General features: G+C 38.4%; 1 protein-coding gene across 1 annotated transcript in view; it reads right to left on the bottom strand.

The window, feature by feature from the left end:
* The window catches only part of SYNJ2 (synaptojanin 2), a 43,630-nt gene that overhangs the window by 9,830 nt on the left and 21,410 nt on the right, over nt 1-12,390 (bottom strand). The window contains exons 9-17 of the mRNA XM_053460857.1: nt 11,185-11,266; nt 6,888-7,040; nt 6,641-6,806; nt 6,103-6,294; nt 5,580-5,664; nt 4,807-4,947; nt 3,953-4,145; nt 3,097-3,255; nt 1,731-1,887 (exon numbers count right to left, since the gene is read on the bottom strand). Of these exons, the coding sequence (XP_053316832.1) occupies nt 1,731-1,887; nt 3,097-3,255; nt 3,953-4,145; nt 4,807-4,947; nt 5,580-5,664; nt 6,103-6,294; nt 6,641-6,806; nt 6,888-7,040; nt 11,185-11,266 (1,328 nt within the window). The remainder of the gene's footprint in view (nt 1-1,730; nt 1,888-3,096; nt 3,256-3,952; nt 4,146-4,806; nt 4,948-5,579; nt 5,665-6,102; nt 6,295-6,640; nt 6,807-6,887; nt 7,041-11,184; nt 11,267-12,390) is intronic.

Below are 12,390 nucleotides of genomic sequence, written 5' to 3'. Positions count from 1 at the left end.
AATTATAAATTACCGGTATATTTAATTGACAATCATTATGTAAGGAAATATGATACTAACACAGGTATGACAACACAGAAGCTGTAGGTCAGAAAGTAAGGATTAAAGTAACAATGTCATTTAAAGCGCTAGTAATTCCCCTACCACCCGGAGCTGTAGGTTTTTCATCAATACAAGTGGTTTACAGGTAAAGGATGCATATTAAGGTGCTTATAAATTGTTTAAAGATGCATTCTCTATTGATGGGGCTGTATGTCAAGAGTATGTTGGAGGCTCAGCATTGCACATCCAGTAACCAAAGCCTTTTATAATTTCATTCTAAAGCCAACAAATTCCATTGCAAACTTCATTGAGGGATAACGGAGCCGGCAATATAATAACTCAAAATCTGAACATTTGATATACAACATGGTTCATCAGTGCAAGATTCAATTATTGAGCATCTCAGATGTGAGAAGTTTCCCTTAAAAGTTACTTTTTTCAGGACTTCAGAATCTTAGCACCATATTAAGGAATAATTCTGGATAGTCGGCTATCAATAGTTATATATGTCATCTGCATTTGATTTTCTATTTTACTGAAACCATGTCCATTTTCCCCATTTAAAAGTGAAGTCCTATGGAAAAATAGTTTGCATTCAGCATTAGTGTGCTGCATAAAGTCATATATTTAGCATCAAAGAAAAAAGGTGTTTATTTCATGTGATTCCAATAAACTTTTCTTTAATCTTTAGACCTGTAGGCAGTGTCGTACTCTGTCTCAGGCCAACTAGGCCTAGGAGAGCAGTTCCCTGAGGGCCACAGAACCAGAGGCAGAATGCCCTACTGGGTGATCAGACTCTCCAGTGCCGCTGCTCAATTGACTGGTTGGGTAGATTAGAGATACAGCCCATACACACCATGTAGCACTGAGTCTAATCAGCACAGCCTTCGTAGTCACTCTACACCGTACATTATTAAGATGCAGCGTTATATCCCGGTTGTCAGCATAGAGGGCAGGGATAAGTGGTGCAGGGGACGGCTGGTCAGGCCTAGTTTGTAGTGATATTTTGGGTGACCTTCCCTGCTCGAATGCCACACTGAGCTGCAAGTTAATGGTAATGTAAATAATGTCCTCATATTGGGCTAAGATAACTCCGCCAGAACACATTCACCTCACTAATATGTAGTGGTCGGAATTAGGCGAAAAGTGGAAAAAATCCAAGTGATTTATTTTCTGCAATTTTTCCCACATCTTCCTCTTTTTTTAATTAAAGATTATGGTTTAGCAATTACAATTAGCAACAAGTCAACTGTATTTCAGCTGCATGTGCCTTATTCACTGAATAACTCCCAGTGACATCAATGGGGTCTCATCCTGGGAGCTTAACTCATGAATCAGTTGTTTGATGCCTCTTTCAATGCGCGTTTCATTACAGAGTAAAATGTACAGAGGGATCACACTGACTTTTGCAGCTACGACTAGCCTGAATACATGAATGAATATGCAAGAGAATGAGCTATGCAGTTAATAACTCATTATTTTGCAAGCAGGCCTCTTTAAGTTACAAACTTATTTATAAATATATATTAAAAAAAATAATAATAAAAAAAAAAAATATATATATATATATAAAAAACCTCTTTTTTGTCTAATGTAAAACATATTGAAGTATGCATTCCTGTTTTAAGATAACACAGGTATCTATATTCATTTTCTTTATTATTTAAAAACAATAATTGACTAATTACCAGATTTTTCAAAAGGTAATTTCTTTCTCCACCACAGTACTCTGTCAGTCCATGCTGGTGTCCGACACTTTTCACTTGTATCATATGCTTCTGAGCCAATGTCATACTTGTACGTTGGCCCAAAATGAATAGTTCCTTCATAGAAGTCTTTAAAGACCTACATAATAAAATGCCAAATCACAAATACAAGTTAGCAGAATCAAAGTACTACCATTTCAATGTCAGGAGGTATAGTTTTTACTTACTTAAAACAATATTTACTGGGCGCCCATATCTAGAAATAAAGAAACAACCTTATGGCCACACATGTGTAGTAAACAAATACACTGCAGTGAAATACCATTATAAGGAACTTAAGTCAGGCTTAAATAGGTGTCTTAAGTTAGACCATAATATGCTTTAATGAGTCATTCATATACCTGGCCTCCCTGGGTTGGCTGCTCAGAGCTTTCCATTTTGGGTCAGCTAGCCATGCATAGGGAATAGGTGTAAATGGGCATGACCTATGTGGAACTTGGGCAAGGAGTGGGCTTAACCAAATGTCCAGAGCTGAGAAACCAGGGGAAGCTGCGCTTTGCCCAAGAATTCGGGGTTCCCAGACCATATTAATGTAGAATTTGGTTAATTCGGTCTCTGTTCTGCTTAACCAAAATTCTCATTTGGCCAAAACGGTATTTTGATTAAACCCTGCCTCAGTCAATGGTTGTTACATGCCCTTTAAATATTCTCTATTCAAGTAACTTGAGGGGAATTGTGATCTACTATTCTCCTAACAATATCCAGATTAGCCTAGAAACTCGCCAGCATAGCTCATAATGCACAATTCATTGCTTGGTGAATAAAGCATCGTATGGGTTATATGGGTCACCAAAACAGAAATATAAAAACTGAAAATGCTTCAATAAGATTCTGAATCTTGAGCCTGATTCATGTTGATGTTGCACGCACTGGCAGTTTCAAGCCACTTTCTTCAATTCCTACACTTATTATTATATACTTCTAATGACACTTGAGTCTTCATTATTGACATGAGGAAAAAAAGAAAGAAAAGAGCGCATTCAACTCATCCAGGACTATTATGTTTCTATTGTTTCCATAACATAATACACTGCAAATGTTTATGCAAATCTTTAGCACGTAAACCAGCGGTAAAAAGAAAGTTTTATTTTATTTAAAGTTTTATGTTGTTTTAAAGTGATAGCACCTCCAAAAAAACTTTCAAAATAACCTACGCAACCAAAACTACAATTGTCAACGGCTTTGATAACCAAGAAAAGGTAGGCCAGTTATTTTATGTTTTATATATTTTATTTATTAACTACATATCCCCATATGAAGTGGGTTGCATGTACTCAAAAAAACTTACTTTCCCAGAGGCTTTTTGAAGCTGAAGCTGATCAGATTCGAGGAGTTTTTTCCAGTCTTGACGTTTAATGAAATAAAAAACTTCCTCGTAGGACAGATCCAGGCGGTAGTTGAAATCTCCACACCAGAAAACATAGTCGTGTGAAAACACATTCCTTCCCTATGTTGTAACAGTTTAAGAGAAACAGGACATTACAAAAAGAACATATAATGGTAAATGGCGGGAAAATGGCTGGGTGGCAGATCTCTATTTTTTCACACTTGTGAGCAATAAGAAAATTGTGTAAGTGGTGCTTTTAAACAATTAAAACAATATTTTCAAGAAAATGATGTTGCATACTGTTTCACATACTAAATGTGGTTTTAGCAATTTAAGAATTGTCAAAGGCCCAAACCCTTTTCAGGAGAAAGAAACAAAACCAGACTGTTACTGAAAAGCTTCCTACACTTTTCTGTGTTCCATGTTTTATGTGATTCAGTTATCAGAAGAAAATGTTTTAAACTACAAGAGAGTGTCCCAGTCACCCCCCCCAGCCACAGTCTCTGTCTTTTCTGCATTAGAAGGCACACACGGCCTTCTAATGCAGTCTATGAAGGCTAAGCTTAGTCTACACAGCCTCCATAGTGTAAATGGGTCAGTTGGGGAGATCAAAGATCTACCTGTAACCGGCCCACTGAGCAGAGGGACACCCAAGAGGGCGATCTGCTCCTGTTTTGCAGCAGGGGACCAACACCACCCTGACCTGCCACCCCAGGCCTGGGTTACTGGTCCAAAATATAATTTAGTTAGCTGGGTGAACTTCTTTTGGTCTGACATAGAAAGCATATTTAGTAACAGACCATATCACATTTGTTACCATTGGGAAGCTCAGTTTCTGGGTGATCTCCTTGTAGTCTTCATTTCGTTCTTTCACCTGGTTTTGACCAGCAGTGAAGTGACTACAAATAAAACAGAAACTGCTGCTGTAAAACTGGCAGCGGATGGCTACTGCTCCTTTGTTGCCAGCTTTTCCTCCCATTCCAGTCTTCACCGAGTCCACTGCCAAATCTCTGTCCAAAAAATAAATAAAAAATAAACAATGCTGTGATTAACCCATTAATGACAAAGCCCGTACATGTACGGGCTCAAAATGCATTGTTTTCAATGGGTTTAGGGACCGCTCATTGTCCTTAAGGGGTTAACTACGCAAGAAACAGGTAGGATTTTTTTGCTAGTATTTCAACAGCTTAAATTGTCAGCAGAGTCTTAAAAGTGCAGGTATTACATTTGTATGATTATACCTTTTACAAGAAAGTATAACCCCCCCCCCCACAGAAACTAGGGATTTAAATTAACCCTAGAAATTTAAGACTGATAAACAGGGCCCCTCTCTCTCCTCCGCTTCAAAAAAACAAAACAAAAAACGCGCAGGGCGGCAAAGTGCCGCCCCTTCAAAAGTGCCACCGGGGGCAATTGCCCCACCCGGCCCTGCTGATAAATGAGGTGTGCCCACTGACTGCATACATGCGACTGCATGATATACTTATGATGATGATATGCTTTTATACTCTTGCAGTGTATCCTACCGGTGGCCCCACACTAAATAGCTGGATCTGCTCCTTAGCAGCTGTTTGCAGGGTTCCTCTTTTTTAATATATTTGCAAGAATATATGTAAAAAATCCTCATGTTCTCAGGTCAGTAAATTTGTTTAATATGTGTATCTAACTAACCTGATAAAGGGCATGTGGTACGGTCTTACAAACACAAAAAGGCAGACCCCCACGAGCTGGGCGGAAGTCAGAAGTATATATCGATGAGATCTGGAGAGAGCCTTCTGAATTTGCTCTGCCCACATCTTCTTGTTTGTTGTACTACAATTGAAACATACAGGGTTAACTTCATCATCCTAAATGGTGTATCATCAGACAGAGAGCAATCTTCATTAGAGGGTTAAAACCAGAATAGGGTTGGTATATTTGTGAGGCTTAAACACAAATCTTACAAGGAGAATTTAGTCAGCATTTGCACAATACTTTAAATTGGTACTATCCCTTTTAATATGTGCAAAATGTGTCTGCAATTAAATCCAGAGTGAATACACAGTGTTTTACTGAGGGCTACTTTCTCTTTAAATGGATCCCTCTAGAATCTCAAATATAATAATCACCCGCATGTGCATGGCTGTAGGGAACATTATAATATATGCTATATTATTTTCGAAAGACATAAATTAATCTGTGACATGACTTTCCAGAGTCAATTTGGTCCGTCACAATTCATAGGTTGAAACACCTACTGCCCACTTAAGGAACTTAAGGAATACGGTACATCTCATGGAAATGTAATGGAGTTATGGGTGACTTTATAAAAGGCTGCTTGCTTTATCATCCATGTATTTATGAATCAGCAAATCACTATACCTGGTGTTGTAGGTAAGTAACAAAACAACAATAGGACAGACAAATTAAAAGTATCAAGTCATGCTGTTATCAAAATGTCTGACCTTGCATTGACAATGTTCCCAGCATTCAGTTCAACCATTTCCTCAAATCCCACAGCAAATATATCTGGGGGATTGCTGTCGTCATCTGTTAAAAAAAACAATATTATGTATACACACAATAAAAAATCCACTGTCACAGCCATGTCAAATGTTAAAAGAAGAAGGATGCTAGGCAACCACATACATTTTTGTAAGCATTTGGTTATTCCTGAAAACAACTATGCAGCTTAGGAGCCAGTACGGAATGACACCAAAGAGAACAATATAAGGTCACAAAGTTGAGAGACCAGGCAGGCATAAGTAATGTCTAAATTCTAATGATCTTTTAAGAAAATTGTATTGCATGTTTTGTGCAATTCGCTTCTACCTATTCATATGGAACATATGTTTACTAGAATCAATTTGAACGCTTGAAAATAGTTTGCATGACCCATTTACTGGTACCTTTCTAACCCTTTATCATGGATAAATATACCAATAAAGACTTGTAACCAGACTTAATGATTGTACCACATTTACTTACCCTGAAAATCAGGAAGTCCAGAGAGCTTTGGAGCATCAAGAAGCCAGTCTGTGAGTTCACTGGTACTGAGGATATTGCTTCGAAATTGCTTTCCTCCATTAACATTCCACGTCCCCATGGCAACACGAATTCTTTTAAAATTTGTATATTCAAACTGTCGTTCTGCCATGGACTTTAAGACACTGGGAGTCACTGTGGTACCACAAAAAGAGAAGTCTTTTAGTTTAGTTATACATCACACAATGCAACATTTATACAGACACGCACATTTACCTGAACAAACAAAAGTTTTATCCAACTTTTACTAGGCAATTCCTTGTAAATAACAGTTGCTAATAAAGAATACAATCAGGTATAGAATCTCTTTGTTCTGTGTCATATTGCCAAATTCCACCAGTTGATGCGAGATGACGTACTGTTACGTACTGCCACATGAAGCTTTGTCAGGGCTAAATCCCTGTCGGTTTTTTCCTTGACTCATAGACTGCTACTGGTGGCTAACTTTGAATTTTTCTGTTTAGTATTGCTTCAAACTTACCTAGAAGGGCTGAGCTGTCCATCAGCATTCTCCCTTCATCTGCATATTCTTCACTGAAGAAATCTCCCATGAGAAGCAAATCAATTGCTTCTTGCTTTGCACCATCAAAGAAATTGGTCTGTATGGTTCTGGACACAGTCCGCGCTCCATCTTTTAGTTTTCCTACCTGTAATGTAAAAATACTAAACACATTACCTGCAGAAATTAAATATGAGGACACATTCAAATTGTATTTTTTTCTCCATACCTTAGCTTTTCCTTCCAAAGCTCTACTTCCCGTAAATATCATGCTCAGGTTGTGTCCATTGGCAGCCCACATAGACTTGTAAGATTCAATAAATCGATCAACCACAGACTTCATCTCATGCAATGCAAGACTCTGCAGTTGTGTTTGAAGCACCTGGGCACAGTATTAACGAGAAAAAAGGGATTCAACCAAGGGCACATACCCACAGCACTGGTAAGTTGATGCTCCTTCTGAAATGCAAACCTTACAGTAAATCAGTGAAAGCATATGGATTCTAAAAACAGTGCTTACTGAAATCCAGTGGCTGTTACTTAATAGAAGGAAATTTAATTGTGCAATTTAAAAACACAAAATTAATGTAATGATCCATGAAGAGCTCCAGCCACATGCTAACTTACTGTTTCCTGGCAATTAGGTTTGGATGAAGTTTGGGAGCCTATTGATTAGGAAATTAAATTTGGGGACTTCTCAAAGGCCACTGTCGGGCAGACTCATCCAGCTACAAGACTGAATTCTCTCTCCCATATTAAAACATAACAAAAATTGATCCCCCAGAGTAAGGAAGGACATGGAGGCGCAGGGACAGGGCATGGTACAGGGCAAGCATTGGTAGGCAGACAGTTGATTCAGGACTGCATTTCCCCAGTATTAGAAAACATAAAACAAATGACCACCCCAGAGCAAATAATGAGATAGAGTAGCAGTAATAATGCATGTGGCCTTGGTATGCATTGGCAGATAGGCACATCCAGGCCCTTGATGCATGTCTGAATTTCACGCAATATTAAAAAAAAATAAAAAAAAATGGAAGAATGGATCACCTCAAACCCATACCAGTTTGCCCCCGAAGCAAAACTGTCCTGGGCTCGTGATGTCCTAACACCTTAGCCAGGCTCACTTCCTTATGATAAAATGTACACCTTGCAGTGTGCCAATTTCCCACATTCTCAAACTAATCCTACGCTTTGCTAAGGCCCTGTACATCAGGTGAGGTAGTGGTGGTGCTAACGATTTGTTGTTTTTTTCCATGAGAGTATTAGTGATGCTTGTGGTGGACCTGGGGTATAGCTATCCTTCTTACACTCAGCACAGGGCACTTCTGCTGCAAGGATTGACCTTCCCTTTTCTTAGTTTATTTTGCCCAAACCGGCACCCTGTGTTGCCTGCAAAGGAATTCTTTCTGCAGTATACCTATGCAGATATCTGATCCTCTGCTGCCTTGCCTATTATACCCAGTGTCAAACTTTACCTGCCTACGCCTGAGCCTCCTCACTGTTGGAATAATCCCTATCTTCTTAGCTTCTGGAGTGAGTGCTTTTAGGTAACAGAACACGTGACAGGAACAGTCACTAAACACACTGTGTGCAAGCACAGATAAATGCTTAATTGTGTCACCAATATTTTTAATGTGTTATTGCCTTGTGTTGTCCACAAACTAGAGGTTTTGCCTAAGTTACTTTCTAAATTTAAAAAAAAAAAAAACAGCCCTAAAATAAATGAAAAAAGATCTGCTGCAGTTCAATAATGAACTGCAGAATAACTGCTGAATAATGAAGTGTCTCCTATATAGAAAAAAATTATGTTCTACACTACTGAATTGACTCGGTAGGTGGTAGATGAGCAATGTGCATCAGTCTCACACGGACACTGGCCAAAGTAAAAAAGAAGAAAAAAAGTTTTTGGAACCATCAATCACAGCCATAACCATCCCCCATTTTTTTGGCACTTCTACCGATTTATATGTACCCTCCTATACACAGTCCCTTCCCACTTTAGCTTATCAAAGAGGGCCAAAACTGGTTGTAATGGCACTAAAACAGCTTGTAATAGCAGCAAAACATGCCAAACAAATGGACTATTATTACTAAAATTTCTGAAATTTTACCATTCTTTTGCATTTATTTTGTTGAGGACCCTTCTCGTTATTGCATACACAAAGCCGGCAAATTTTATTAACCCCTTCGCGACCTTTGCCGGTTCAGGACCGTCATGACAAGAAGGTCACTAAATGACCTTTGACGGTCCTGAACCGTCAAAAAGTTAAATAAGCTTAGAAAGTGATCAAGGATCACTTTCTTCGCTTAAACGGCCTTGCTGCAATGCCTCGATGTCGAGGCATCCAGCAAGGCCGAGATCGGCATCGGGGGCCATGTCTGGCCCCTCCCCGGGGCGTCAACAGCCGCCATACATTGTATGGCGGCGGACGCCCGTTTTAAAAGCGTTTAGGAGGCGATCAACGATCGCCTCCTAAACTTAAATGGTGTCGCTGGAATGCCTCGATCAGGAGGCATCCAGCGACACCAAACACTTACCTTTAGGTGGGCTGTGACCGCTCCGGAGAGCGGTCACAGCCGCAGCTGCCGGTGATCTTCGCCATCAAGTAAGATGGCGGCGGCCCGGGAACTACAACAATAAAGACGAAAAAGTTCGCTAGAGGGTCTCCAGACCCTCTAGAGAACTGGCTCCACTTGCTGGTTGAATACAGGTACTGCATTCAACCATGCAAGTCAATGGAGCCCAGCTTTCTAATCACTATGTGATTAGTAAAATATTCAAAAAAAAAATAAAAAATAAAAAAATGGAAAAAAAAAAATGTGCTAACATTTAAAAATAATTATGCAGTGATGTCACTAGATGAACCATCCAGTACCAGCACAATGTGTAAAAAAAAATATAAAAAAAAGTATTAAAAAATATAAAAAAAATAAAAAAATAAAGTTTATTATTTTGAGCAAGTGCTAAAATTTCTCAAAAATCTCAGAGTTAAAATAAAAGCACTTCAAATACCCAAGGGGTGTCTAATATATATAAAAAAATGGCTGATGGGGTAAATTGGAGTGGCCTAGCTCACAGATAGGGCATAGGTACAGACTGACCAAAATGGAGAAAAAAAGCGCACTTCCCAAATGTGGCATTTTAAATCTGAAACAACCCGACAAACCCATGCATGTCGGGTATCACTGCACTCAGGAGATGTTCCTGAACACATATTGGGGGGTTGTTTGACAGTGACATATACCAGAACCTGTATATCTATAACTAAAGTACAATTTGTGTGAAAAAAAATTACTATTACAAAGTTTGACAAAGTGTAGTTCTATAATTGGTGCATGGAAAGGGTTAAAATAACAGCATTCGGAATACCCTGGGGTGTCTAGTTTTCCAAAATATATGGTTTGAATGGGTTAAATTGAGTTAACCGGCTTCAAAGATATTCCAAAGAGGAGATGGAGGCAGAATGACCAAATGACCACCTGGATTACTCATGCCCCAAAAGTAGCCTTTTACCAGCCAAACAATCTGACAAACCCATGCATGTGGGGTATCGCTGTACTCAGGAGATGTTGCTGAACACACATTGGGGTGTTGTTTGATAGTGACATATACCAGAACCTGTATATCTATAACTAAAGTACAATTTGTGTGGAAAAAAAAATAAAAAAAATTACTATTACAAAGTTTGACAAAGTGTAGTTGTATAATTGGTGCATGGAAAGGGTTAAAATAACAGCATTTGGAATACCCTGGGGTGTCTAGTTTTCAAAAATATATGGTTTGAGGGGGTTAAATTGAGTTAACCGGCTTCAAAGATGTTCCAAAGAGGAGATGAAGGCAGACTGACCAGATTTGTTAAAAAAGATTTGGAAATCATAAAACGCTGCTTGTACTTATTGCCCTATAACGTACAAAAAACAGCAAAAAAACATAAAAACATTGGGTATCTCTAAACTCAGGACAAGTAGTAGAATCTATTTAGCTAGTTTTTTTACTTGCTTTTTTAGGTGAGTAAAAGATTTTTCAAATAAAAGTCATAAAATGTCTTTTTTTTCAATTTTTCACCATGTTTTTTTTATTTTTTTTATAGTAAATAAGATGATACGATCAAAATAATGGTATCTGAAGAAAGCCCATCTTGTCCTGAAAAAAACAATATATAACTTATGTGGGTACACTAAATGGGTGAGGAGAAAATTACACCTGAACACAAGCACCACAAAAGTGTCAAAACAGCCTCGGTCCCACAGGGTAGAAAACGAAAAATGAGCCCGGTCCTTAAGGGGTTAAGAATAAAGTTTGTATAAATACAAATAAACAAGCCTAATATCAATTACCTTCAGGTTATTCATTTTTCTCATGGTCCCGAGCACTTATATTTTTTATATATACACAGTTATACACAGTTCATATTCAATAATGATTTTAAAAGAGTAAGTAAATGTTTACACTTTGAGTTTTAAGAAAATGTGGAATTAGATATAAACCCTGCATTGATAGAAACAGTTGCAGACAAACTTACCTCAAGGGCAATATATGCTTGAACACTGTTTGTCCGATGCAAGCAATCCAAGCAATTCATCCGAAATGCACCTTTTTGAAACCTTTGTGAACAACAAATAAACAATATATATTTTAGTTACTATGGTCATGTTTCCACAATTATCATTTAAAGCCTTTTTATAATTCAAAATAAACACTCGCTAACTTAACTTTATAAGTTTATAAAAATCTGTTGTTTCCTAATTGTCTTTCTGGTTTTACAGCTGCTATTTTCTCTGGTGCCTATATTGTCAATATATGTTTTCCTGATACTACAAAATAGTTTGTATAGGCTAACATTATTCAATGCTCCATCTGCAGCATTAGCACAGGAAGACAGAAGATCCAACAGCGGTCAAGGACATTAACCTAGTGAGCACTGAGAAGAAAAACAGTGCCGGTAGAGGTGAAAGAGCATTCAATGAAAGATCATACAGCAGAACCGTATCCATCTAAAACAGGTTGTTTTCTTAAGGTTCAGGTAAGGTCCTTTATGGTTTCCATACTGTATAGTCCTGAAACAATGGACTTGCCAATCAACCAATCCATGGTAGGGAATGCTGCTATTAACATGTTCCACATGTTTTTCTGAAACTAAATTAAATATATGTATTACCGTATTTGCTCGATTATAAGACGACCCCGATTATAAGACGACCCCCCAAAATCTGAATATTAATTTAGGAAAAAACAGAAAAAGCCTGATTATAAGACGACCCCATAGGAAAAAAGTTTTACTAGTAAATAAATAATAATTCATGTAAACTATTTGTTTGTTTTTAATTTCCTTTTATTTACCAACCTGCCCTCCAGTTATGCACATCTGCCCCCAGGTATGCCTTATACCCTCCTATATGCCACTCTGTCCCATGATATGCCTTTTAACCCCCTATATGCCACTCTGGCATATAGGGGGTTAAAAGGCATATCATGGGACAGAGTGGCATATAGGGGGACACTTACATACTCAGACACTACCCACCCAGACACTTACCTACCCACCCAGACACTTACCTACCAACTGAGACACTTACACTTCCCTACCCACCCAGACACTTACCTACCCACTGAGACACTTACACACCCACCCAGACACTTACACTTACACTTACCTACCCACCCAGACACTTACCTACCCACCCAGACACTTACCTACCCACTCAGGCACTTCACTCACCGTGATGCC

Source organism: Spea bombifrons, chromosome 3 (assembly GCF_027358695.1).
Source record: "Spea bombifrons isolate aSpeBom1 chromosome 3, aSpeBom1.2.pri, whole genome shotgun sequence".
In the NCBI taxonomy this organism is placed as follows: domain Eukaryota; kingdom Metazoa; phylum Chordata; class Amphibia; order Anura; family Pelobatidae; genus Spea; species Spea bombifrons.
This window is presented reverse-complemented; position numbering and strand designations above follow the sequence as displayed.